At 47.3% G+C, this 26,600-nt stretch overlaps 1 protein-coding gene across 1 annotated transcript; it reads left to right on the forward strand.

Moving 5' to 3' along the window:
* Positions 1-391: 391 nt before the first annotated feature.
* Positions 392-20,836, forward strand: ddx56 (DEAD (Asp-Glu-Ala-Asp) box helicase 56). The gene is made up of 13 exons (XM_085971021.1): positions 392-571; positions 1,769-1,923; positions 2,013-2,183; positions 4,054-4,144; positions 5,361-5,602; positions 6,551-6,682; positions 8,975-9,088; positions 10,290-10,384; positions 11,790-11,863; positions 13,043-13,132; positions 13,653-13,758; positions 17,893-17,987; positions 20,405-20,836. The coding sequence occupies exons 2-13, from the start codon at positions 1,841-1,843 to the stop codon at positions 20,474-20,476; spliced, it is 1,365 nt and encodes a 454-aa protein (XP_085827147.1). The 5' UTR covers positions 392-571; positions 1,769-1,840; the 3' UTR covers positions 20,477-20,836.
* Positions 20,837-26,600: the final 5,764 nt, after the last annotated feature.

Here is a 26,600-nt window from a genome sequence, read left to right on the forward strand (position 1 = left end):
AGAGGGATCTCGGGGTGGGGGAGAGGGATCTCGGGGGGGGAGAGGGATCTCGGGGTGGGGGGGAGAGAGAGGGGGGATCTCGGGGGGGCAGGAGAGAGGGATCTCGCGGGGGGGGAGAGAGAGGGATCTCGGGGGGGTGGGGGGGGAGAGAGAGGGATCTCGGGGGTGGGGGGGTGGTGGGAGGGGGAGAGAGAGGGTCTTTGGGGATGTGGGGGGAAGGAGGGAGAGAGAGGAATCCCAACAATCATGTGCAAAATCCAGGGGAGAGAAGAGTGAGGGTGTGCGTGGTTGGCGGGGGGGGAGAGAGGGAGAGCGTGTGTGTGTGGGTGGAGGCCGGCGGGACAGGACAGGATATTCACGCTGTTAAAATTTTGATTAACAAAGTAGATGTATGTCCCAAATTACTTAGGCAATTGCTAACCTTGGCTGGGCCCAGCCTACCTTGATCCAGGAAAAATCTATTCCACTGGCACTGGAGGGAAAGGATGTACTGGCCAGGGCGCGTACGGGATCTGGAAAAACAGCGGCATATGCTATTCCCATCATTGAGCATCTTCTCAACACCAAAAAGGTAAGCCCTGCATCGGCTCTATTTGTTGTCAGTCAGTCTTGATTTTGTAAGTTTATGAATGTAATGGGTGATTTCTGGGATCAGTATTTTGAAGTATTGGGACAGGTTCCACATATGTATGCCGGCACTGGGGCCGGATTATGGGGGTGCACACTGCACCTGAGAACAAGATTAGATTTTGATTCCCTCCTTTAACTCTCTGATGATCTGCTTGTCTCTGTGCCAATTTGTGTGTGGTTCAGGTAACATTCCAGAGATTATTGCCTTTTTGAGGTTCTGCCTTTTAACTTGGACCCTAGCTCCTCAAACTCTCTCAGCAGAACCTCATTCCCAGTTCTACCTACGTTGTTGGATCCTACAGGGACAACAACAACTGGATCCTCCCCCCTCCCACCCCAAATCTCCTGCCACGAGGAGATATCCACTCCAGGGACTTGAGCACATAAAGCTAGGCTGACACGCCAGTGCGGTGCTGCACTGTCAGAGGTGCCGTCTTTCAGATGAGACGTTAAACCGAGGCCCCGTCTACGCTCTTAGCTGGACGTAAAAGATCCCATGGCACTATTTCGAAGAAGAGCAGGGGATTTCTCCCCGGTGTCCTGGGCCAATATTCATCCCTCAATCAACATAACAAAAACAGATTATCTGGTCATTATCAAATTAGTGTTTGTGGGAGCTTGCTGTGCACAAATTGGCTGCCGCGTTTACCACATTACAACAGTGACTACACTTTAAAAAAAAGTACTTCATTGGCTGTAAAGCGCTTTGCGACGTCCGGTGGTCGTGAAAGGTGCTGTAGAAATGTAAGTCTTTTTCCCATTCTGGAAATGACACCGCCTCTCCGCAGCACCTGACCCAGATCAGCAAGTTGCCGTGGAGATTGCCAGAACGCTGATCCATGCCTCCCTGGCGCAGCGAGCATTGGATGTTGCGCACACCTCCATTCTTCCTCTTTAGTATGAATTCCTCATCCTAGGCAGTGCGCAGCTCGGGGAGGTACAACTGAATGTGTTCGCTGCCGCAGAGCAGTGTAGGCTGTACGAGTTGGTGAAGCCCCCGAGTGAAGTCGGCGCAGGAACCAAGTGTGCCGATGAAACGTGTCCGTTTCTGCTGCTGGCCGGTGATGGAGCCGATAGTGCAGGAGATGCCTGTGATGACGCTAAATTTAAAAAAAACACATTTTGTCTCTCTCCTCAGTCAGTCTGTGAGCAGGCAGTACGAGCCCTCGTGCTGGTTCCCACGAAGGAGCTGGGCCGGCAAGTGCAGCAGATGATCCAACAGCTCGCCTCGTGTTGTGCGCGGGATGTTCGAGTGGCTGATGTCTCGGGGCAAGTGGATATATCAGCACAGAGGTACGGAACTACAAGGGGCGTGTTCGAGGGGACTGTTCTCTTTCGGCTCTCGTTGTATGCACCCTCTCAGTACTGACTCTCCCCTACAGGCCCATATTAATGGAGAAGCCTGACATTGTAGTCGGCACACCCTCCCGTATTCTGCTGCACTTGGAGCAGCACACCCTGAACCTGTGCACCACCCTGGAGATGCTCGTGATCGATGAGGCTGATCTACTCTTCTCGTTCGGGTTTGAAAATGATCTGAAGAACTTGCTCGGGTAAGGACTTTCTTCAAACTCTTCTTGAGCTCATCCAAAACTCGGCTGCCTGTATCCTAACTCGCGCCAAGTCCCGTTCGCACCTCACCCCTGTGCTCGCTGACCTACACTGGCTCCCGGTTAAGCAGCGCCTCGATTTTAAAATTCTCCTCCTTGTTTTCAAATCCCTCCATGGCCTCATAGAATCATAGAAGATAGGAGCAGGAGTAGGCCATTCGGCCCCTCGAGCCTGCGCCGCCATTTAATGAGATCATGGCTGATCATCCAAATTCAGTACCCTGTCCCTGCCTTCTCCCCATATCCCTTGATCCCTTTAGCCTTAAGAAATATATCCAACTCTCTTGAATATATTTAATGAACTGGCCTCCACCGCCCTCTGTGGCAGAGAATTCCACAGGTTCACCACTCTCTGGGTGAAGAAATTCCTCCTCATTTCAGTCCTAAATGGCTTACCCCTTATCCTTAGACTATGAACCCTGGTTCTGGACTCCCTGGCCATCAGAAACATCCTTCCTGCATCTAGTCTGTCCAGGCCTGACAGAATTTTATAGGTTTCGATGAGATCCCCTCTCAATCTTCTAAATTCCAGTGAGTATAAGCCCAATCGACACAATCTCTCCTCATACGTCATTCCTGCCGTCCCAGGTATCAGCCTGGTGAATCTTCGCTGCACTCTCTCCATGGCAAGAACGTCCTTCCTCAGGTAAGGCGACCAAAACTGCACACAATACTCAAGGTGTGGTCTCATCAAGGCCCTGTACAACTGCAGCAAGACATCCTTGTTCCTGTACTCTAACCCTCTTGCTACGAAGGCCAACATACCATTTGCCTATCTCTCTAACCTCCTCCAGCCCTACAACCCTCCGAGATCTCTGCGCTCCTCCAATTCTGGCATCTTGAGCATCCTCGATTTTAATCGTTCGACCATTGACGGCCGTGCCTTCAGCTGCCTGGGCCCCAAGCTCCGGAATTCCCTCCCTAAACCTCTCCGCCTCTCTACATCTCTCTCCTTCTTTAAGACACTCCTTAAAACCCTCATCTGCCCTAATATATCCCCATATGGCTCGGTGTCAAATTTTGTTTGAGAATCGCTCCTGTGCAGCGCCTCGGGATGTTTTACTACGTTAAAGGTGCTATATAAATACAAGTTGTTGTTGTTGGGTTTCCACCTGCCTTTGTATTTTGTTGAAGAGCTGTTTGCCTGAAATTAGATTTTTGTCTTTTAGTTTGTCTATATCTATTACTTTCTATGAACTTTTCGTTGATCCTATTCTGGGTGGGGAGATGGCCCCACAGATGATCAGCACTTGAACTGTGAATAACGCTCAGTACAGTTACAGCATTTGGCTCATCTACACTTGGGCTGTGTCTGGAGAGGGAATTTCTCAACGGAACTGCTGGTTGCAGGTCTGTTACTGGTGGGAACAATTCGAGGTGTTGGCTTAAGAGCAGTGCACAAGAAGCATATCACACTGTGTTAAGGGCCATTGTGACCATTGCTTTTTTCCTACCGTGTATTCGCACCAATATGCTCAAGTGAAAACACTGTTGCCCACAGTGCTGCTCCCTGGACAACCCATTTAGATCGGTGCGTGTGCAGGAAGAGGGTCGCCACTTCCCCCAGACAATCTGCAAACTTACTGTCAGGAGAAGCCTTAGTACAGGCGTCCATTGGAGTCAAGATTTGTACTCTGGTCTGCTAACTGAGCGCGTGCAATTCTCAAACGTGATCGCTACAGGGCCTCTCTCTTGCTTTATATTGTGCAAAGCATTACCAATATTGTGGAGTAGGTATAAGGTTCAGATCCCTCGGGGTCAATGCTATAAAACATGAAGTGATGTCTATCGGGCTTATTCTATCTGCTCGCAGGCATCTCCCGAAGATTTATCAAGCGTTCCTGATGTCAGCCACGTTTAATGAGGATGTTCAGGCGCTGAAGGAGCTGGTGCTTCACAACCCGGTAAGAAATCTTTTCAAGACTCCTGCAGGAGAAAACCCGCTGTCGATCTTGGCTTAGTGGTCGCACCCTCTCCACTGAATCATAAAATTGTGGGTTCCATCCCCACTCTAGGACCTGAGTGCATATTCTGGGCTAACACGTCAGTGCAAGACTGAGGGCAGTGCTCAGTACTTCAGATGAGGCGTCAAACTGAGGGCCCCCCCCCCCGTCTGCCTGTTCAGACGTACGTTAAAGATCCTATTGGACTTTTTCAAAGAACAACAGGGGGTTCTCCTGGTGTTCTGGCCAACATTTCTCCCTCAACCAACGTGAACCTAAACTGAAATAACAACAGAAAACACTGGAAAAACTCAGCAGGCCAGGCAACATCCGTGGAGAGGGAAACCGAGTTAACGTTTCAGGTCGAAGACCCTTCATCAGGACTGAGGAAAAAAAAAAGCAGGACATGAAACAGATTAAGAAGCAAGTTAGGGGGCTGGGAAATGGAGGAGGGGGTGACAGAACGAAAGGGAAGGTCTGTGAGAGGTGAGGAGATATTCAAGGCAAGAGACGAGATGGTAATAGGACAAGTAAATAGACAAAGGATGGCTCTAGATGAAGTGTGAAATGCGCTGGCAGAATGAAAGAAATGAACCTAAACTGGTTAGCCAGTCTTTCATCTCCGTGCTGTTCGTGGGCCCTAGTGTGTGCAAATTGGCTGCCATGTTCAATACAAAACAACGGCGATGACACTGAATGATTCCTTTAAGCTGCGCAGCGTCCGGGGTCCCGCGCAGCTGGTGAGCTGGCTTTTAAATTGGATAAAACCACGCATGCACGGACTTTTGAATGGGCCGCGTGCCCCCAAAAAAAAATTACAAAAAAAGACAACATTGATTACACTTTGCGAGACGCTTTGGGATGCCCTGAGGATGGGAAAGGTGCTATATAAATACAAGTTCTTTTTCTGTCGGGTAGATTGTGCAATGTGTGTCTCAATATTCCAATTGTAGAAATCCGTGAGCAGTTTAGTGGGTATTGTATTCTGAATACAGCTAGTTTTTAACTCCTTGTGTATTGTGAATGAATTAAGAGAAACACTGCCAAGCTAAAACTAGATAAAAGTGCTTCATTTTTGTCACCTTTCTTCGGGCATTGACAAACACAGCCTGCGCGCTGTGCGCCCGGCTCTGTATCTCGGTGCCGCCCTGTAACCTGGTCTCCTTTACCCCTCCAGGTGATTCTGAAGCTGCAGGAGTCCCAGCTTCCAGACAGCTCCCAGCTGACCCAGTACCACATTAAATGCGAGGAGGAGGAGAAGTTCTTGCTGGTTTACACGCTGCTCAAGCTCTCCCTTGTCCGCGGCAAGACCATCATTTTTGTGAATTCCATCGACAGGTGCTACCGTCTGAAGCTCTTCCTGGAGCAGTTCAGCATCGCGGCGTGCGTCCTAAACTCCGAGTTACCAGTGCACTCCAGGTAGGGCATCTCTTGGATAAATGTGCTGCTGCGCTTTCATTTCGTTCTCTCTTTCTGTGTGTGTCTCTTGTCTGTGTGTGTGTCTCTTTATCTCATTCTCCCCCACCCTCGAGCACCCCTACCAGTGTATCAACATGGATAAAAACACTTGCATGCATTGAAATATACTTCTGAAGTGTAAAAAGAAACCGGCTTTAAAGGAAAGACTATCCCAGTACCTCCACTTTACGCCGTTTGATCGGATTAGTGGATAACACAAGAATTCCGGGTTGTATATTAGTGAGGTGCGGACACCACAGGGGAGAGTTCATTGTATGTGTGGTGGGATTAAGAGGGATTGCAGTGGCCTCTTTGGTTTGAGGTGTAGATGCGGGAGAAAGGTGATTTGCCTCTGGTGTGATGTGGAGAGCAGTGGGGTGGGGGAGAGATTAGTTGGATTGCTAGTGTGCTTTATTCATTAGACTGATTCCTGGAATGGGGGGGATTGTCCTATGAGGAGAGATTGAGTAGATGACCCTATATTCCCTAGAGTTTAGAAGAATGAGAGGTGATCATATAAAATTCTTAAGGGGCTTGACAGGGTAGATGCTGAGAGGCTGTTTCCCCTGGCTGGGGAGTCTAGAATTAGGGGTCACAGCCTCGGAATAAAAGGTCGGCCAGTTAGGACTGAGATGAGAAATGTCTTCACTCGGAGGGTTGTGACTCTTTGGAATTTTCTACCTCAGAGGGCTGTGGATGCTCAGTCGATGAGTATTTTCAAGACAGAGGTCGATAGATTTTTGGGCACTAAAGGAATCAAGGGATATGGGGATAGTGCGGGAAGGTGGAGTTGAGGTAGAAGATCAGCCATGATCTTATTGAATGACGGAGCGGGCTCAAGGGGACGAATGGCCAACTCCTGCTCCTGTTTCTTGTGTTATGTTCTTATTTACTGTTTTTCTTCATCAGGTGCCACATCATTGGTCAATTCAATCAGGGTGTCTATGATTACATCATTGCCACAGATGAGCATATTCTGACGGATGCGACCAGTACAGCGAGGGAGAAGAAGAAGAAGAAACAACCCAGCAAAGGAGCAAAGTAAACATTATTAATATTGTAATAGTTAGAGATCTGGTGCTTTTCTGTGCGGATTACAACTTCCAAATGACCTGAAATTGTTTCTGTGAACCCTGGATTTGTGCCGGCTTTGTTGTTCCAATTTGCTGGGAAGTTTGTGGCTGTCGAGCAGGATTTTTCTCCCCCAATCAGGGCTGCAGCCTGGTGATCGCCCGGGATCGCACGAGACTGTGCATCTTCAGGGCATGTGTTGGCTCTAAGCACTGGGTTGGATAGTTGCAGCTAATTCCAGCATTTCGAGTGCCAGGCCCTTTGGTTAATCAAGAAAGAAAGACTTGCATTTCTATAGTGCCTTTCACCAGCTCAGGACGTCCCAAAGCGCTTTACAGCCAATGAAGTGCTTTTAAAGTGTAGCCTCTGTTGTAATGGTAGAGGATTTTCCTTTCTTTCCAACACCATCACATAATGTCTGGCTGACCCTCGTCTTACCATGCCAGTATGCTTTGTATAAAGCCCAAAGGAAATACAGGAAACTCTCGATTTACCAGCTCCTAAATAACCGGAAATCTCTGTTAACCGGCAAAATTCAGGAGTAGGTTCAGGTAAGTTTTTACTTCATATTAGTGGCCGTTCCTGGATCTGTGGCCGTGTAACCGGGGTTCCTGCATCTGTTGCTAAGCAACAGGGACGCCTAGATCTTGTGGCCGGCGTTCCTGCACCTGTTGCTAAGCAACAGGGAAGCCTAGCTCTCGTACCTTTTAATTATACCTCTCTGTAATCCGGACTTTTTGATAAACCGGCACCACGCCGGTCCCGTCGGTGCCGGATAAAAAAAGACTTCCCTGTAAATGATTGGGAATTGCATTCTGTAGTCCACGATTCCATTATATATAAATAAAAGCCCCTTCAGCTCTGTCCCAGAGGTGGTGGTTAGTTCATTGTGTCTCCCTGGATAGAGCAAATGTAAGAAGTCACACAACACCAGGTTATAGTCCAACAGCTTTATTTGAAATCACAAGCTTTCGGAGCGCTGCTCCTTCTTCAGGTGAAGTGGAGAAATGCATAAAGACACAGCTTATATAGTCAGAGAATCATGTCAGATGTTTACAGGTAACCTTTCCAACTGCCATTTATCACACCTCGGCAGAGAGATAATCACAGCAGTCAAAGGTGTGAATGGTGTCCAAACAGGTCAGTCAGGGAAACATTACATCAAAGAACAATGAGGTGGGGTCACAAGGGGTCAAATATTGCAGATGCTGGGGTCTGTATGAAAAACAAAAAAACAGACAAAAAACATTTTTTTTGGCTGGAAATCACAGCAGGTCCGGCCGCATCTGTGTAGAGCGAACAAGCCAATGTCGACTTGAGTCTGGATGACCCTGCATCAGGTGGGGTTACATGTAGCGTGACATGAACCCAAGATCTCGGTTGAGGCCGTCCTCATGGGTGCGGAACTTGGCTATCAGTTTCTGCTCGACGATTTTGCGTTGTCGTGTGTCTCGAAGGCCACCTTGGAGAATGCTTACCCGAAGATCGGAGGCTGAATGTCCTTGACTGCTGAAGTGTTCCCCGACTGGGAGGGAACACTCCTGCCTGGCGATTGTTGCGCGGTGTCCGTTCATCCGTTGTCGCAGTGTCTGCATGGTCTCGCCGATGTACCATGCTCCGGGGCATCCTTTCCTGCAACGTATGAGGTAGACAATGTTGGCTGAGTCACATGAGTATGTACCATGTACCTGGTGGGTGGTGTCCTCACGTGTGATGATGGTATCTGTGTTGATGATCTGGCATGTCTTGCAGAGGTTGCTGTGGCAGGGTTGTGTGGTGTCGAGGTCGCTGTTCTCCTGAAAGCTGGGTAATTTGCTGCGAACGATGGTCTGTTTGAGGTTAGGCGGCTGTTTGAAAGCGAGTAGTGGAGGCGTGGGGATGGCCTTAGCGAGGTGTTCGTCGTCATCGATGACATGTTGAAGGCTGCGAAGAACATGGCGTAGTTTCTCCGCTCCGGGGAAGTACTGGACGACGAAGGGTACTCTGTTGGTTGTGTCCCGTGTTTGTCTTCTGAGGAGGTCTATGCGATTTTTCGCTGTGGCCCGTCGGAACTGTCGATCGACGAGTCGAGCGTCATATCCCGTTCTTACAAGGGCGTCTTTCAGTGTCTGTAGGTGTCCATCGCGTTCCTCCTCGTCTATAACCTGGTGTTGTGTGACTTCTTACATTTGTCCACCCCAGTCCAACTCCGGCATCTCCACACCATGGATAGAGCAGTCTCTCGTGTTCCTACTTACCAAGGCCACTCTCCTCCTGTTTCAGAACGAAGGATAATGAATACGGGGTCTCGCGAGGGATCGATTTCCAGAACGTGTCGAATGTCGTTAACTTTGACTTCCCACTCACAGTGGAGTCGTACATACATCGCGTTGGCAGGTGAGCCGCAATGTGCACTTCACACCAAGTATCGTTCCCATTCTCTGCCAGCCTCGTGTCTTTCCTGCTCTGGCCTTGTGTGACTGTCCCATGTACCGCTAAATCCCAGTTGTGCAACTGCCAGGTATTTATCACTGACACGGGCCTCCACAATGCTGCTGACCGATGAGGAAGTATCTGTCAAGTTGGTGGTGTTTGTTTTTTATTTTTTTTTACAGATTTTAAAATTCTCATCCTTGTTTTCAAATTCCTCCATGGCCTCGCCCCTCCTTATCTCTGTAATCTCCTCCGGCCCCACAACCCCCCCCGAGACATCTGCGTTCCACCTATTCTGGCCTTTTGAACATCCCCGATTTTAAATGCTCCACCATTGGCGGCCGTACCTTCAGCTGCCTTGGTCCTAAGCTCTGGAATTCCCTCCCTAAATCCCTCCGCCTCTCCGATTCCCTCTCCTCCTTTAAGACGATCTTTAAAACCTACCTCAGCTTTTGGTCATCAGTTTTGATCGCCTTATCTGAGGAAGGATGTTCTTGCCATGGAAGGAGATCAGCGAAGATTCACCAGACTGATACCTGGGATGGCAGGAATGACGTATGAGGAGAGATTGGGTCGATTGGGCTTGTACTCGCTGGAGTTTAGAAGAATGAGAGGGGATCTCGTCGAAACTTATAAAATTCTAACAGGACTAGACAGACTAGATGCTGGAAGGATGTTCCTGATGGTCGGGGAGTCCAGAACCAGGGGTCACAGTCTAAGGATAAGGGGTAGGCCATTTAGGACAGAAATGAGGAATTTCTTCACCCAGAGAGTGGTGAACCTGTGGAATTCTCTACCACAGAAGGCAGTTGAGGCCAATTCATTAAGTATATTCAAGAAGGAGTTGGATATATTTCTCAAGGCTAAAGGGATCAAGGGGTATGGGGAGAAAGCAGGGACAGGGTACTGAATTTGGATGATCAGCCATGATCGCATTGAATGACGGAGCAGGCTCGAGGGGCCGAATGGCCTACTCCTGCTCCTATCTTCTATGTTTCTAACATCTCCTTATGTGGCTCGGTGTCATTTTTTTTTTGATAACGCTCCTGTGAAGCGCTTTATTACGTTAAAGGCGGTACAGTATATGAATATAAGTAGTTGTTGATGCTGAGATTGACAATGAGTTGTATCTCTTAAAACATTCAAATTCCACCTGTTCCCACAGGACGGCCCGTGTAGATAACCAGGGCACAGCGTTGACATTTGTGTCTTGCGCAGAATTGCCGCTGCTACAGCATGTGGAGGAGGCGCTAACTGGAGGTTGGTACAAGTAACGTTTATTTACCCTGTCTGCTCCGTGCTGCTGCCTTGAGACGGTGGGTGCGCTGTTTGGCCGCGCTCTGGTTCTGCTAGTTGGCGGAGCAGAATGGCGTCACGTAAATTTGTGCTTGGAGTTCCCCTGCGCCAAGCTTTCGTCACTCACGACCACTGACGTCCAGGTGACAGGGCGGACCAGAAACTGGATCTCCCTCACAGAGTGGGTGGGGAGAAGTGTCAGGTACAGTCAATGCTCACGGAAAATCAGCTTGAGAGCCATTTTGCATTTCAAGTGGTGTTGAATCCCCGTGCAAAGGAGAATGATCACAAGTTAAGAGCAGTGCTTGCGTCAGTTCACAACTGAGAGTACTTTCCTCATTTCCATGATTTATACTTAAAAGAACATAAGAAATAGGAGTGGAAGTAGGCCCTTCGAGCCTGCCCCGCCATTCAATAAGATCATGGCTGATTTTCTACCTCAACTCCACCTTCCCGCACAATCTCCATATCCCTTGATTCCCTTAGTGTCCAAACATCTATCGACCTCTGTCTTGAATATACTCAACGACTGAGCCTCCACAGCCCTCTGGGGTAGAGAATTCCAAAGATTCACCACCCTCTGAGTGAAGAAATTTCTCCTCATCTCAGTCCTAAATGGTCGACCCCTTATTCTGAGACTGTGACCCCTGGTTCTAGACTCCATAGCCAGGGGAAACATCCTCCCAGCAACTACTCTGTCAAGCCTCTTAAGAATTTTATACGTGTCAGTGAGATCACCTCTGATTCTGCTAAACTCTAGGGAATATAGGCCTAGTCAACTCGATCTCTCCTCATAGGACAATCCCCCCCATCACAAGAATCAGTCTGGTGAACATTTATTGCACTCCTGCTAAAGCAAGTCTATCCTTCCTTAGGTAAGGAGACCAAACTGTGCACCGTACTCCAGGTGCGATTGCACTAAGGCAATATATGCTTGACAATGGGCCAGTGACAACTCATATTGTAGCCATTTTCAGCATTGAAGAGAACTTTGACCTTACCAGTTGTTGTCTGTGTTCCTGTGAAGTGTATCTATCTGGTCAGCCTCTCTCATTTGCTGGAAGTAAGTGGGGTTGGGGGACTGTGGCACGATTTTCCTTCTGTTATCCTGGTGGGTTAAAAACCTATTTCCTACACTTGTGCCTGGATGGTAGCAGAAGAACAAGACATCATCATGCAGAGAACTCCAGTACGAGTCCTACCGCAGATGCCGCCATCGTCGCTGCTTCCGCTGTTGAACCCCCCCCACACCAGTGTTTCCCCCCCATCGTGGAGAAAGGCTTCTCTCACACTATCCAGTAACAGAGTGTCTGTGATCTGCGAACAACGTCCAATAAGAGCTTTAATGTTCAATATTTTGCATTGACAGAGAACTTGGAATGTGCTTTGAAACCCTACCTGTTCCGCATCGAGGAGATCGAGGGCTTCCGCTACAGGTGTAAGGTATGGCGGTCACGGAGGGAGTGGGACTTGCTGGTTCCCGTTGCGATCTGAGGAATGGATGTGCTGCTCATGTGTTCTGAAAGGCAGCGATAACCCATGCAGCAAATAGTGAGTGCTGGGTACCGCCATCACTCTAGACTGTGGCTCATTGACAATCGATACCACAGGGTGGAGACCAGTTTCAGAAATTTCTGCAGAGTTGGTGGATGTAAAAGGGCAGCTCTTCATTCAGCTCGTTTAGTCCCATTCATGTTCCATCTAAGGAAAAGAAAGAAAGACTTGTATTTCTATAGCGCCTTTCACCACCTCAGGACGCTTTACAGCCAATGAAGTACTTTTTTTTTCAATTCAATTTTATTTGTCATATATGCAGCAGATGTGTGTACTGCACAATGAAATGTTGATTTTTACGAGTCCTCCCAACATTGCAATAAATATGGCATAACAAAGATAAAAATACTAATAGAAATACAGTAATAATAAATAAAACAACAGTAATAAATAATAAATTATACGTTCATGAGTCTTATGGCCTGGGGGTAGAAGCTGTTTCGAAACCTGCTGGTACGAGACCGTATGCTTCGGTATCTCTTACCGGACGGGAGCAGGGCGAAGAGGTTGTGGCTGGGGTGGCTCGCGTCTTTGATGATTCTCAGTGCCTTCCCCCGGCACCTCTCGGGGTAGATATCCTGCACAGCAGGTAGTTTAATTCCTATAGTATGTTGTGCAGCTTTCACCACCATCTGTAGAGCCTTGCGGTCTGTGGCGGTGCAGTTGCCATACCAGGTAGTGATGCAGCCGGACAGGATACTCTCGATGGTGCACCGGTAGAAGTTGGTGAGAATCTGGGGGGCCATTCCAAATTTCTTCAGTCTCCTGAGGAAGAACAGGCGTTGGCATGCCTCCTTCCGACATTACAACAGTGAAGGGTAGTCACTGTTGTAATGTCGGAAATGCGGCAGCCAGTTTGCGCACAGCAAGCTCCCACAAACTGCAGTGTGTTAATGACCAGACAATCTGTTTTAGTGATGGTTGAGGGATAAACATTGGCCCCAGGACACCGGGGAGAACTCCCCTGCCCTTCTTCGAAGGAAGGTTCTGCTATCCATGTTGAGGTTTGGACGGGGCTCACGTGTTTGCCCATGCTGTTAGTGTTAATATATTTATATCTCTTCCCAGGATGCCATGCGTTCAGTTACAAAACAATCGATTAAAGAGGCTCGGCTGAAAGAAATCAAACAGGAGCTGCTCAACTCGGAGAGATTGAAGGTGAGAAACCGTGGAGCTCACTTGATCTTCTATTGCAATGAAATTAGTGAACTACAGGAAACTTTGTGATATCCGGCACCGACGGGACCGGCGTGTTGCCGATCTATCAAAACTGCCGGACATACAAAGTTAATGTTGAAGCATACGGAGGTTTTCATCTCCGTATCTGACAACAAACACTGTTGCTTAGCAACAGCTTCTAAAGAGTCGGCTGCAGCTGCAAGCGTCTGTAGCTGAAGCTGTTGCTATAGCTACAGACCTTGCAGTGCCTGACTGGGAGAAAAAAAAAACGAGAACTAAAAAAAACTTATAGAAAACGGCTCCTGATTTTTGCCGTTAGATCGAGTATTCCGGACGTACAACCTCCGGATAAACCAAAGTTTCCTGTAGTAGTCTGCATCAGATTGGAGAAGAAGGCTATAGGAAAACTGAAGTTTGGGGGCAATATGGAATTTTTTTTATTAAACTATGTTTTAAGTAATGTTTTTCAGTGAACTTTGTGTTTGTTTTTTTTTGTTAGACCTACTTTGAGGACAATCCTCGAGACTTTCAGTTGTTGCGACATGATAAACCTCTGCACCCGGCGATTGTGAAGCCGCATCTGAAGAACGTACCCGATTACCTGAGTGAGTAACCTGGCCAGTGACCCACACTGGAGTAAAGGCACCCAGCCCTGCAGGGTGTGCACTCCGCGAGAGTAAAGACATTTTCACTGCAGGATACAGAACTGGTTGGGGTGTGGAAGGAAGGCATGCAGTGTGCAGACCAAAGTTACCTTTAATTTTTTTTGGGGGGTCCGCGGCCCTTTCAAAATACCACGCGTGCGCGTTTTTTCCCTATTGAAAAGCCGGTGAGCCGGCTGCGCGGGAGGGTTCAGAGTGCTGCACAGCCACGCAGCTTAAAGGGAACGTTGGTACAGACCCCATCTACCAATCCTGTGCACTGGAATGAGGATGCGGGAGCTGTAGTGTACAGACTGCTACCACCGATGGGAGTATGAGAACATTTAAGGGAAAATTTTCCACCTCTCTGATAGAATCATAGAATGGTTACAGCACAGGAGGCGGCCATTCGGCCCGTCGAGCCCGTACTTGCTCTCTGCAAGAGCACTTCAGTTAGTCCCACTCCCCCACCCTTTCCGCGTAGCCCTGCATTTTTTTTTCCCCCTTCAGGTACTTATCCAATTCCCTTTTGAAAGCCACGATTGAATCTGCCTCCACCAATCTTTCAATAAGTGCATTCCAGATCCTAACCACTCGCTGCGTAAAAAGTATTTCCTCATGTTGCCTTTGGTTCTTTTGCCCATCCCCTTAAATCTGTGTCCTCTTGTTCTTGACCCATCTGCCATTGGGAACAGTTTCTCTCTATCTACTCTGTCTAGACCCCATCATGATTTTGAACACCTCTATCAAATCTCCTCTCAACCTTCTCTGCTCCAAGGAGAACAACCCTAGCTTCTCCAGTCTATCCACGTAACTGAAGTCCCTCATCCCTGGAATCATTCTCGTAAATCTTTTCTGCACCTTCTCTAAGGCCTTCACATCCTTCCTAAAGTGCGGTGCCCAGAATTGGACACAGCACTCCAGTCGAGGCCGAACCCGTGTTTTATAAAGGTTCATCATAACTTCCTTGCTTTTGGACTCTATGCCTCTATTTATGAAGCCCAGTATCCCACATGCTTTTTTAACTGCTTTCTCAACCTGCCCTGCCACCTTCAACAATCTGTGCTCATATACCCCCAGGTCTCACTGTTCATGCACCCACTTTAGGATTGTACCCTTTAGTTTATATTGCCTCTCCTCGTTCTTCCTACCAAAATGTATCACTTCGCACTTTTCTGCATTAAATTTCATCTGCCACGTGTCCGCCCATTTCATCAGCCTGTTTATGTCTTCTTGAAGTATATCACTAACCTCCTCACTGTTCACTATACTTCCAAGTTTTGTGTCATCTGCAAATTTTGAAATTGTACCATGTACACCCAAGTCCAAGTCATTAATATATATCAAGAAAAGCAGTGGTCCTCGTACCAACCCCTGGGAAACACCACTGTATTCCTTCCTCCAGTCTGAAAAACAACAGTTCACCACTACTCTCTGTTTCCTGTCACTTAGCTGCCACTGTCCCTTTTATTCCATTGGCTTCAACTTTGCTGGCAAGCCTATTATGTGGCACTTTATCAAACGCCTTTTGGAAGTCCATGTACACCACATCAACCGCATCGGCCTCATCAACCCTCTCTGTTACCTCATCAAAAAACTCAATCAAATTACTTAGCATGGATTTGCTAAAGGAAAATCATGTTTGGCTTTTCTTAATTAATCCACACTTGTCCAAGTGATTTTTAATTTTGTCCCTGATTATCGTTTTTAAAAGCTTCCCCACTACTGAGGTTAAACTGACTGGCCTGTAGTTGCTGGGTTTATCATAGAATCATCGAAATTTACAGCACGGAAGGAGGCCATTTTGGCCCATCGTGTCCACGCCGGCCAACAAAGAGCTCTCCAGCCTAATCCCACTTTCCAGCTCTTGGTCCGTAGCCCTGTAGGTTACGGCACTTCAAGTGTACATCCAAGCGCTTTTTAAATGTGGTGAGGGTTTCAGCCTCTACCACCCTTTCAGGCAGTGAGTTCCAGACCCCCACCACCCTCTGGGTGAAGAAATTTTCCCTCAAATCCCCTCTAAACCTCCTACCAATTACTTAAAATCTATGCCCCCTGGTTGTTGACCGCTCTGCTAAGGGAAATAGGTTGTTCCTGTCCACTCTGTCTAGGCCCCTCATCATTTTATACACCTCAATAAGGTCTCCCCTCAGCCTCCTCATAGCTAAAATTCCCCAGCCCAGGCAATATCCTCGTAAATCTCCTCTGTACCCTCTCTAGTGCAATCACATCTTTCCTGTAATGTGGTGACCAGAACTGCACGCAGTATTCTAGCTGTGACCTAACTAGTGTTTTATACAGTTCAAGCATAACCCCCCTGCTCTTGTAGTCTATGCCTCGGCTAATAAAGGCAACTATCCCGAATGCCTTCTTAACCACCTTATCTACTTGGCCTGCTACCTTCAGGGATCTGTGGACATGTGCTCCAAGGTCCCTTTGTTCCTCGACACTTCTCAATGTCCTACCATTTAATGTGTATTCCCTTGCCTTGTTAGCCCTCCCCAAATGCATTACTTCACACTTCTCCGGATTGAATTCCATTTGCCACTGTTCTGCCCACCTGACCAGTTCATTGATATCCTCCTGCAGTCTACAGCTTTCTTCTTCATTATCAACCACACAGCCGATTTTAGTATCATCTGCAAACTTCTTAATCATACCCCCTACATTCAAGTGTAAATCATCGATATATACCACAAAAAGCAAGGGTGTAAGGATAAACCCAGCAACTACAGCCCATGCTGGAGGCAGTGATTGTGAAATTACGCACTCCCCCGCCTGTGATTTTTCATCTATTAAATCCTGGGTATGGGGGACCCCAGGTTTGTGGTCCTGGGTGCACCAGCATCACACAGTGGAAAACTGTCGATGAGATAACTTGTATCACAAAATCCACTTCCTGTACTGGTGCCGAGTCATCTTGTCAATTGGCCAGAGTGCCCATTGTCACACTTCAATAGCCTGGGAATTGATCCGGTCACTTCAAAGACCAACTGAGTCTACAAGGACATGACTCTCAATTTGTTAGAAATCATGGTCTTAGCAGACGATTCTCTACCAGTCCAAGTCCAATTTTGTACAAAATCAGCTCCGCCACGAGACTGGACAATGTGACAAACATGTGTAAAAGGAAAGCTGATGCAGTATGCTCTTTAGGAATAAAGTAAAGATCAACTTAAAATAAAAAGGAGACAGAATTCAGGGTCAGGAGAAGCAGAGATAATGTTTTATGTTTCCTGAGTATTTTATCATTGCCACACATCCTAGGCACTACACCGACTCTAACAAATTGAGAGTAATTCTGCAGTTAAAAGAAAGACTTGCATTTATATAGCACCTTTCACGACCACCGGACGTCCCAAAGCGCTTTACAGCCAATGAGGTACTTTTGAAATGCAGTCACTGTTGTAATGTAGGAAACGCTGCAGCCAATTTGTGCACGGCAAGCTCCCACAAACAGCAATGTGATAATGACCAGATCATCTGTTTTGCTGATGTTGATTGAGGGATAAATATTGGCCCCAGGACACCGGGGAGAACTCCCCTGCTCCTCTTCGAAATAGTGCCCGTGGGGTCTTGTACGTTCACCCGACAAGACAGCAGACGGACAAGGCAAGGAGGAAGGGAGGCAGGGGAGGGAAGGTTTAACGTCTCATCCGAAAGACGGCACCTCCGACAATGCAGCACTCCCTCTACTGCACTGGGAGTGTCAGCCTAGAATATTTTGTGCAGTTGAACTGAGGCCCTGTCTGCTCACTCAGGTGGATGCAAAAGACCCCACCTCCCTCCCTCCCTTCCCTTCCCTTTCCTTTCAGACAGGGCCAATGTGGCACTCCCTCATTACTGCAGTGAAGTGTCATCTTAGATTATATTCTCAAATCTCTGGAGCGGGACTTGAAGCCACGATTTTTCTGACCTGCCGAGAGTGCTACACTCTGACTAACGGCTGCCACCTAATATCCATCATCGATCAGTTACTACCTCCATCTGTTTGTGCCTCATTACAGTGAATCTGGAACAGTAATGTTTTAATTTAAATGGGTTTGTCTGATTTTAGTAGTCAAAAATGTTAAGTGACTCTCATTTTAATCCTGCCAGTTCCCCGAACGATGCGAGGGATCGCTAATCCCTTCATCAGTAAGCGGAGGAGGAGTAGGAGATGGATGGAACCCAACACCCACAAAAAAATTAAGGTACGTGAATGCAGGGGGAACCTGAGAGACAAGTTTATTGACCTACTGTTACTCTGGAGCCCATGTCCTTTTATACCCACTCAAGTCATCAGCATTGTACAGCTGCACTAAATGAATAGTTTACGCATTTACTGGTCTCCAAGGAACGTGCTTACTGGGCAAAAAGTTCTTCCGTTCCTCATCACCGCTGTTGTAACATTTTGCTACGTCCTGCCAGGCTCGTCATCTCATAAGAAATCGGAGTAGGCCATTCGGCCCCTTGAGCCTGCTCCGCCATTCAATAAGATCATGGCTGATCCTCGACCTCAACTACGCCTTTCTGCACAATCCCCATCTCCCTTGATTACCTTAGTGTCCAAAAATCTATCGATCTCAGCCTTGAATATACTCAATGACTGAGCCTCCACCGCCCTTTGGGGTAGAGAATTCCAAAGATTCACAACTCTGAGTGAAGAAATTTCTCCTCGTCTCAGTCCTAAATGGCCGACCCCTTATTCTGAGACTGTGACCCCTGGTTCTAGACTCCCCAGCCAGGGGAAACATCCTCCCTGCATCTACCCTGTCAAGCTCCTTAAGAATTTTAAATGTTTCAATGAGATCACCTCTCATTCTTCTAAACTCTAGGGAATTATAGGCTGGGCCAACTCAATCTCTCCTCATAGGACAACCACCTCATCCCAGAAGTCAGTCTAGTGAACCTTCATTGCACTCCCTCTAAGGCAAGTATGTCCTTAGGTAAGGAGACCAAAACCGTACTCAATAGTGACCCCTATAATACTGAGGTGTGCTGGATGTGAGTACAGTACGCTGCATTATGAATTTATCCCACAGTATTGTCCACATAGCTTATTGCTCTTTGGGCATTGTTACATATCCTTGATGCAGGTAATGTGTGCGTGTGGGTAGGGGAGAGAAAGGTGGAGAGCAAGAGCATCCATTATCCAGCACAAAAAACAAAGGTATGGGCATCCAATGTTAATGAAGAGGTATTTTCCTGGATAAGAAAGTCAGGGCCCAAAGCTCAGACAGGTTGGAGCTGTTGGACTCCCCAGGTTACCATCCACCACGCATTCTTTTCAAAGCATCTGTCTGTTAAAGATGAGGTACAGTAAATTTTTCCATGATTTTGGTTGAGGCAGTGCTGTATGAAAGTGGACTGCGTAGATTTTTAAATTATTATTTCATGGGATGTGGGCGTCGCTGGCAAGGCCAGCATTTATTGCCCATCCCTAGTTGCCCTTGAGAAGGTGGTGGTGAGCTGCTGCCTTGAACTGCTGCAGTCCGTGTGGTGAGGGTACTCCCACAGTACTGTTAGGGAGGGAGTGCCAGGATTTTGACCCAGCGATGATGAAGGATCAGCGATATACTTCCAAGTCAGGATGGTGTGTGACTTGGAGGGGAACTTGGAGCCGGTGGTGTTCCCATGTGTCTGCTGCCCTTGTCCTTCTAGGTGGAAGAGGTCGTGGGTTTGGGAGATGCTGCCGAAGAAACCTTGGCGAGTTGCTCTTTTCTTAGACAGTCCCTCAGAACCGAGGACGACTTGCTTCCACATTAAAAATGAGTTCTCGGGTGACTGATGAGTCCAATGCGGGACCTGCAGTCTCTGTCACAGGTGGGGCAGACGGTGGTTGAAGGGGCGGGTGGGTGGGGTGCTTGGGTTGACTGTTTACGCTTGGTTTCTTCTTGCTCCCGGCGAAGAGACTTGAGGTGTTCGGCACCTTCCCTGATGCTTCTCCTCCACTTTGAACGGTCTGGTGTGAGTTGCTGCAGTGCAACACTGCAGCCACGGTACCCGAGTGGTGGAAGGAGTGAATGTTTAAGGTGGTGGATGGGGAGCCAATCAAGTAGGATGCTTTGTCCTGGATGGTGTTGAGCTTCTTGAGTGTTGTTGGAGCTGCGCTCATCCAAGTAAGTGGAGAGATTATCTGCCTGGAACGTTTCATTTGTTGCCTTTAAGTAGGTAAGGGATGAGGTTTACTTAGGTGCTGATGAATGAGGTGAATGAAGACGATATGAACATAAGAAGTAGGAGCAGGAGTAGGTCTTACAGCCCCTCGAGTTTTTCTGCCATTCAATAAGATCATGGCTGAACTACATTAACTCCACTTTCCCGCCCTAGTCGTGTTGGCTTTAATTTTCAAATGAGATGTATTCTTAATGCATTTGGTAAGCCATCCATTTGTGACCAAGAATAATTAGTCACAAATGGCTAGTAATTAATGTTCCAGTTATCTCATAGTAGCAATGGCTGTAGTTCATGGGATCCTTCCTTTCTCGTTAGATGCTTACCGTGTCGATGAATGTTACTAGCTGTTGGTAAATCTGGGTTTATCCCACTGCAATGTGAGGATACAAATGAAAAGAAGGTGGATTGTGCTGTTGGCGTTATGGAAGATCTGTATTGTTTTTCTTTCTAGCCAAAAGCAAAACAGAATCCACTGAAGCATTTCACGTACACGGGGAAGAAAAAGGCAAAGAATGCTCGTTAAAGCAGGGCCTGCAGAAACCACGAAAGAGAGGATTCGACTTTCTTGAATCAGAGACTGTTGTGTCTACACGCCTAACATTCAGGCCCAGCTGAGGTCCTTGTACACCTGGAGGAGTCTAAAATTGACAGAAGCTGCTTGAGGCAGTGGTGCAGTCTGTGTTTCTCTGGCCTGGCACCACCATGGACAATGACATTGATTGACATGTTTGTCCACTTACATGGAGCAGTAAGCTTTCTGTACATACTGAATTCTCATGTAATTTTGCTTCTGTTTTGCACTTCAAGAAATGGGTTGCCATCGATCCAGTTGGTTTGAGCCTTATTCAGTTTATTCCCTTAATACAGGAGTTTCAAACTATCACCCTTGCTGGCTCAGTGAGCGACTCCTGTCATTTTTTAAGTCTCTATCTTTTTCTGCCCCCCCCCCCCCCCCCCCAAATAAAATCCCACACATTAACAATTGTTTTTTTGCTTTTAGTTGGTTAGACTTGGGTACATCCCAGATTGCTGAGCACTTATTTTACATTTATGTCTTTATACACTTTTTTCCATCTTGTAAAAAAAATGAGATTGGACCCTTTCCTTGACATCAATACTTACCGCACAATGAACATCTTATCCACATTTCACATGATGTATGGCAGCTTTGAAAAGACCAAGGTGATGAGTGGAGGAGGCCAGTGATTTTAACAAGAAAGGCGGTGGGAGAGTGGACCACTTTCCATACCTCGGGAGCCTACTGTCAACAAGGGCAGATGTTGATGATGAAGTCCAACACCGCCTTCAGTGTGCCAGTGCAGCCTTCGGTCGCCTGAGGAAGAGAGTGTTTGAAGACCAGGACCTCAAACCCGGCACTAAGCTGTGGTGCCCAGAACTGCTCACAGTACTCCAGGTGTGGTCTAACCAGGGTTTTGTATATCTGCAGCATAACTTCTACCCCCCTGTACTCTTGTCCTCCAGATATAAAGGCCAGCATCCAATTAGCCTTTTTGATTATTTTTTTGTACTTGTTCATGGCATTTTAATGATCTATGTACCTGGACATCCACTGTTTTTAGCTTTTTACCATTTAGAAAGTACCCTGTTCTATCATTTTTAGGTCTAAAGTGCATGACCTCACATTTGCTTACATTGAAATCCATTTGCCACAGTTTTGCCCATTCACTTAATCTATTAATATCCCTTTGTAATTTTATGCTTTCATCTAACTACACTGCCTACAATACTTATCTATGTGTCATTGGCAAATTTGGATATATGACTTTCTATACCATCATTTAAGTCGTTAATAAATATTGTGAATAGTTCAGGCTCCAAGACAGATCCCTGTGGGACACCACTAGTCACATTGGATGAGCACTTGGAATGCCATTGCATACAAGGCTATGGACCAAATGCTGGAAAATGGGATTAGACTGGACAGGGATGGATGGGCGGCGCAGACACGATGGGCCGAAGGGCCTCTTTCTGTGCTGTAAAACTCTATGACTCTATGACATTCTGCCAATTTGTGTACCTATCCATTATCCCTACTCTATCTCCTGCCGCTCAGCCAATTTCTAAACCAGGTCAATAATTTGCCCTCAATTCCGTGGGCAATAAACATGGTGTGAAGTGCTATGTACGTGCCAATATGTCAGCAGAGGTGTGTGGTAAAGCCACAGCTAAGATTGGCCCTTTGGCTGTGCTTGTGATCCCTGGAAAGAGGACAGACGATTGGAGGGCATTTCCTCTTGGTCGACCCTGTGGAGACTGCAGGGGACAGGATTGTCTTTTCCACCGTTCTTGTCAGAGCAACTCCCTCACATTTGGGAGTTGAGGGAGGTCCAAGTCTGACGTCTAATCGATCTTGGTTGTAAGGACCCCTTGCAACAACAAGATTTCGTTCAGTTGGTACAGGAGGACGTAAAAGGAGACATCACTGCGAGAGGAAATGCACAGTCTCGCTGCATTTTTTGGACTCCCGGGGACATGCGGGCATTACCATAAACTTTGTACCCTCATCACCAACTTCATCCCAAGCCCAGTCATTGTCTCCGGCTGAATCAGACTCTTCACCATCTTGCCGTCCTACAACAACTGTATTTATATAGCGCCTTTAACATAGTAAAACGTTTCAAGGCGCTTCACCGGAGTGTTATCAAACAAAATTAGACACCAAGCCCCATAAGGAGATATTAGGGCAGAAGACCAGGAGTGTCTTAAAGGAGGAAAGAGAGGTGGAGAGGAGGGAATTCCAGAGCTTAGGGCCTTGGCAGCTGAAAGCACGGCCACCAATGGTGGAGCGCTTAAAATCGGGGATGCTCAAGAGGCCAGAATTAGAAGAATGCAGATATCCCGGAGGGTTGTGGGGCTGGAGGCGACGACAGAGATAGGGAGCGGTGAAGCCATGGAGGGATTTAAAAACAAGGATGAGAATTTTTAAATCGAGGCGTTGCTTAACCGGGAGCCAGTGTAGGTCAGCGAGCACAGGGGGTGATGGGTGAACGGGACTTGGTGCGAGTTTGGACATGGGCAGCAGAGTTTTGGATGACCTCAAGTTTACGGAGGGTAGAACATGGGGGGCCGGCCAGGAGTGTGTTGGAATAGTCAAGTCGAGAGGTAACAAAGGCATGGATGAGGGTTCCTGGGGCAGGGCCGGAGTCCAGCGATATTCTGCAGATAGAATTAGGCGGTTTTAGTGATGGCGTGGATCTGTGGTCGGAAGCTCATCTCGGGATCATATATGACACCAGCCTCAGACAGTTGGCTGGGAGAGGGATGGAGTTGCTGGCTCGGGAACGGAATTTGTGGCATGGGACCGAAGACAATGGCTTCAACCCTGAGCATTTCTAGCCTTTAGGTTAGGTTAGATGTCAGGAATAGGTTTCCCGGCTTGTGGAGTGGATGTAAATTCACTGTAAACAATCAAAAGAGCTCCAGGTTCCTGGAGGAGACTGATAATCGCTGTATACAAAAGGTAGGTGGGATGTTGTGTAATTGACTTTAAGGGATGGAGTGGGAGAGGAACTTCCCTGAATTCTTCCCCTACCCCCGATTGGGTTAGGGTTTTTTTTTGCCCCTGCCAGAAGATGATGTGACTGCTGGTAGGTAGAGAGTACTGGGGGTTGTGTTGTTTAGTTGCAACATGACTGAATGGGACAGACTCAATGGTCTTTGTCTGTCTGTCTTGTCATATGTTCATATTGTATGGTCCTCCTTATCCCCGTAACCACCTACTCGGCATATGTTTTACTCTTTACAGATGTCGACTGACGTGCTGTGTATTTCTAATATCTTTTGTTTTTGTTTCAGGTTTTTAAATTTTATTTCAAAAGAGGAAAAAACAGTTTTTTCAGATTCCTTTTCTGCAGAGATGACAAAAATTGACTCCTTCCAAACACATGGTTTTGTAAAAGATGTTGTTTACCATTAGAGGTGAATTACAAATTCTAAATTAAATTAAATTCCTATTTAAAAGCTATCTAAATAAAACTACCTGCAACTATTTTGTGAATTACATTTTTAACAGTTTTATCTATAATTTGTGTATGAATCTTGCTCTGTAGTACCATGAGTAAGTCGCAGGTGGTGCCATTGATCTGCGTGAACACATTTTTATTTTATGTGGAGCAGTATCTACCTCTGCTGACAAAAGATGGTACTACCAGAGACTTGGGCACAATCTATGATGACACTTCAGTGCAATACTGAAGGAGTGCGGCACTGTCAGAGTTGCCGTCTTTCGGATGAGATGTTAAATTGAGGCCCTGTCTGGCCCCACAGGTGGACATAAAAAAATCCCACTGCACTATTTGAAGAAGAGCAGGGCAGAACTCCTTACTGATATTTATCCCTCAACCAACATCACTAAAACAGATTATCTGGCCATTATCACATTGCTGTTTGTGGAGTTTGCTGTGTGCAAATTTGCTGCCAATTTTCCCACAATACAGCAGTGACTACATTTAGAGTCATAGAGTTATACAGCACAGAAAGAGGCCCATTGCGTCCGCGCCGGCCATCAAGCCCTGTCTAATCCCATTTTCCAGCATTTGGTCCGTAGCCTTGTATGCTATGGCATTTCAAGTGCTCATCCAAATGCTTCTTGAATGTTGTGAGGGTTCCTGCCTCTACCACCCTTTCAGGCAGTGAGTTCCAGCTTCCAACCACCCTCTGGGTGAAAAAGTTTTTCCTCAAATCCCCTCTAAACCTCCTGCCCCTTACCTTGAATCCATGCCCCCTTGTTATTGACCCCTCTACTAAGGGGAAAAGTTCCTTTCTATCCACCCTATCTATGCCCCTCATAATTTTGTACACCTCAATCAGGTTCCCCCCTCAGCTTTCTCTGCTCCAAGGAAAACAACCCCAGCCTGTCCAGTCTTTCTTCATAGCTGAAGCGCTCCAGCCCAGGTAACATCCTGGTAAATCTCCTCTGCACCCTCTCCAAAGCAATCACATCCTTCCTATAGTGTGGCGACCAGAACTGCGCACAGTACTCCAGCTGTGGCCTTACCAGCGTTTTGTACAGCTCCATCATAACCTCCCTGCTCTTATATTCTATGCCTCGACTAATGAAGGCAAGTATCCCATATGCCTTTTTAACCACCTTATCCACCTGTTCTGCTGCCTTCAGGGATCTATGTACATGCACACCAAGGTCCCTCTGATCCTCTGTCTTTCCTAGGGTCTTACCATTCATTGTGTATTCCCTTGCCTTGTTAGTCCGTCTGAAATACATCACCTCACACTTTTCAGGGTTAAATTCCATTTGCCACTGTTCCGCCCATCTGACCAACCCATCTATATCGTCCTGTAGCCTGAGGCTTCCCTCCTCGCGATTTACCACTCCACCAATTTTCAAAAGTACTTCATTGGCTGTAAAGCGCTTTGGGACGTCCTGAGGTCGTGAAATGTGCTTATATAAATGCAAATCTCTGTTAGAAGCAGAATCTTCATTTTATTAAAGATCATAGGGACTTGAGCACATAAAGCTAGGCTGACACTTCGGTGCAGTACTGAGGGAGTGCTGTACTGTCGGAGGTGCCGTCTTTCGGCTGAGACGTTAAACCGAGGCCCCGTCAGCTCTCTTAGGGTGAACGTACAAGACCCCATGGCACTATTTCGAAGAAGAGCAGGTGAGTTATCCCTGGTGTCCTGGGGCCAATATTTATCCTTCAATCAACATCAGTAAAACAGATTACCTGGTCATTATCACATTGCTGTTTGTGGGATCTTGCTCTGCGCAAATTGGCTGCTGCATTTCCCACATTACAACAGTGACTCCACTTCAAAAAGTACCTCATTGGCTGTAAAACGCTTTGAGACGTCCGGTGGTCGTGAAAGGCGCTATGTAAATGCAAATCTGTCTTTCTTTCATATGCTGGCATTCAATTCGATTTCTTTAGAGATCAGCCTGGCTCCATTGGCATCAGACTTGACTGGATCCTAAGGACATATTAACCAAGGCCTGTTCAGGTGACAGTGAAAGATCCCATGGCAACATTTGAAGAGCAGGGGAGTTCTCCAAGTGTCCAGGCCACTATTTATCCCTTAAACAACATCAGTTTTATTTTTAAAAAGCTGGTCAATTGTGTCATTGCTGTTTGTGGGATCTTGCTGTGTGACAATTGGCTGCTGCATTTGCCGATAATCACAAGGGTGACCGCACTTCCAGAAAGTCATTCCTGGGCTGTAAAGTGCTTTGGGAGGTGGTAGAAAAGCATTTTTTTTTGGTTCAATGACAATTATTTCTGGGAAGTTCAGCATTTCTCCTGCAAGCAGAGCATTTCTCCACAAGGTGGGCGGCGGCTGAAAGGCACGTTGACCTTTCGCTGACGTGGCGAACCTTTCCAAGCGATATTGTTTTAAAAAAAATAGCCATCAGATTACGGCTATATTTCTGAGCGCCGGGAACTCGCCAATAATCGAGCGAGCGAGCCCGTTCTTGGCGCCCGGCTTCCAGGCTGAGGTAAGCGCGCCTGCGCACTGGGCCAAGCCGCCGCCGGCTGAGGTAAGCGCACTGAGCGGCCCGGCTCTTTCCCCCAGCGGCTGAGGTAAGCGCGCCTGCGCACCGGCCCGAGCGAGTCAAGCAAGTGTTCAAACCGCCGCACGTGACCTCTCCGCTAACCGTCGCTCCGCCCGGA

Source organism: Somniosus microcephalus, chromosome 30 (assembly GCF_052327205.1).
Source record: "Somniosus microcephalus isolate GS21.2 chromosome 30, FLI_Smic_1.0, whole genome shotgun sequence".
Lineage (NCBI taxonomy): Eukaryota > Metazoa > Chordata > Chondrichthyes > Squaliformes > Somniosidae > Somniosus > Somniosus microcephalus.

Excerpts from the sequence above, each read along its gene's own strand:
- ddx56 (XM_085971021.1), top strand. The coding sequence starts at position 1,841 with ATGATCCAACAGCTCGCCTCGTGTTGTGCGCGGGATGTTCGAGTGGCT. Across the intron at positions 1,924-2,012 it reads GTGGATATATCAGCACAGAG|GCCCATATTAATGGAGAAGC; the intron begins GTACGGAACTAC and ends TCTCCCCTACAG. Across the intron at positions 11,864-13,042 it reads GCTTCCGCTACAGGTGTAAG|GATGCCATGCGTTCAGTTAC; the intron begins GTATGGCGGTCA and ends ATCTCTTCCCAG.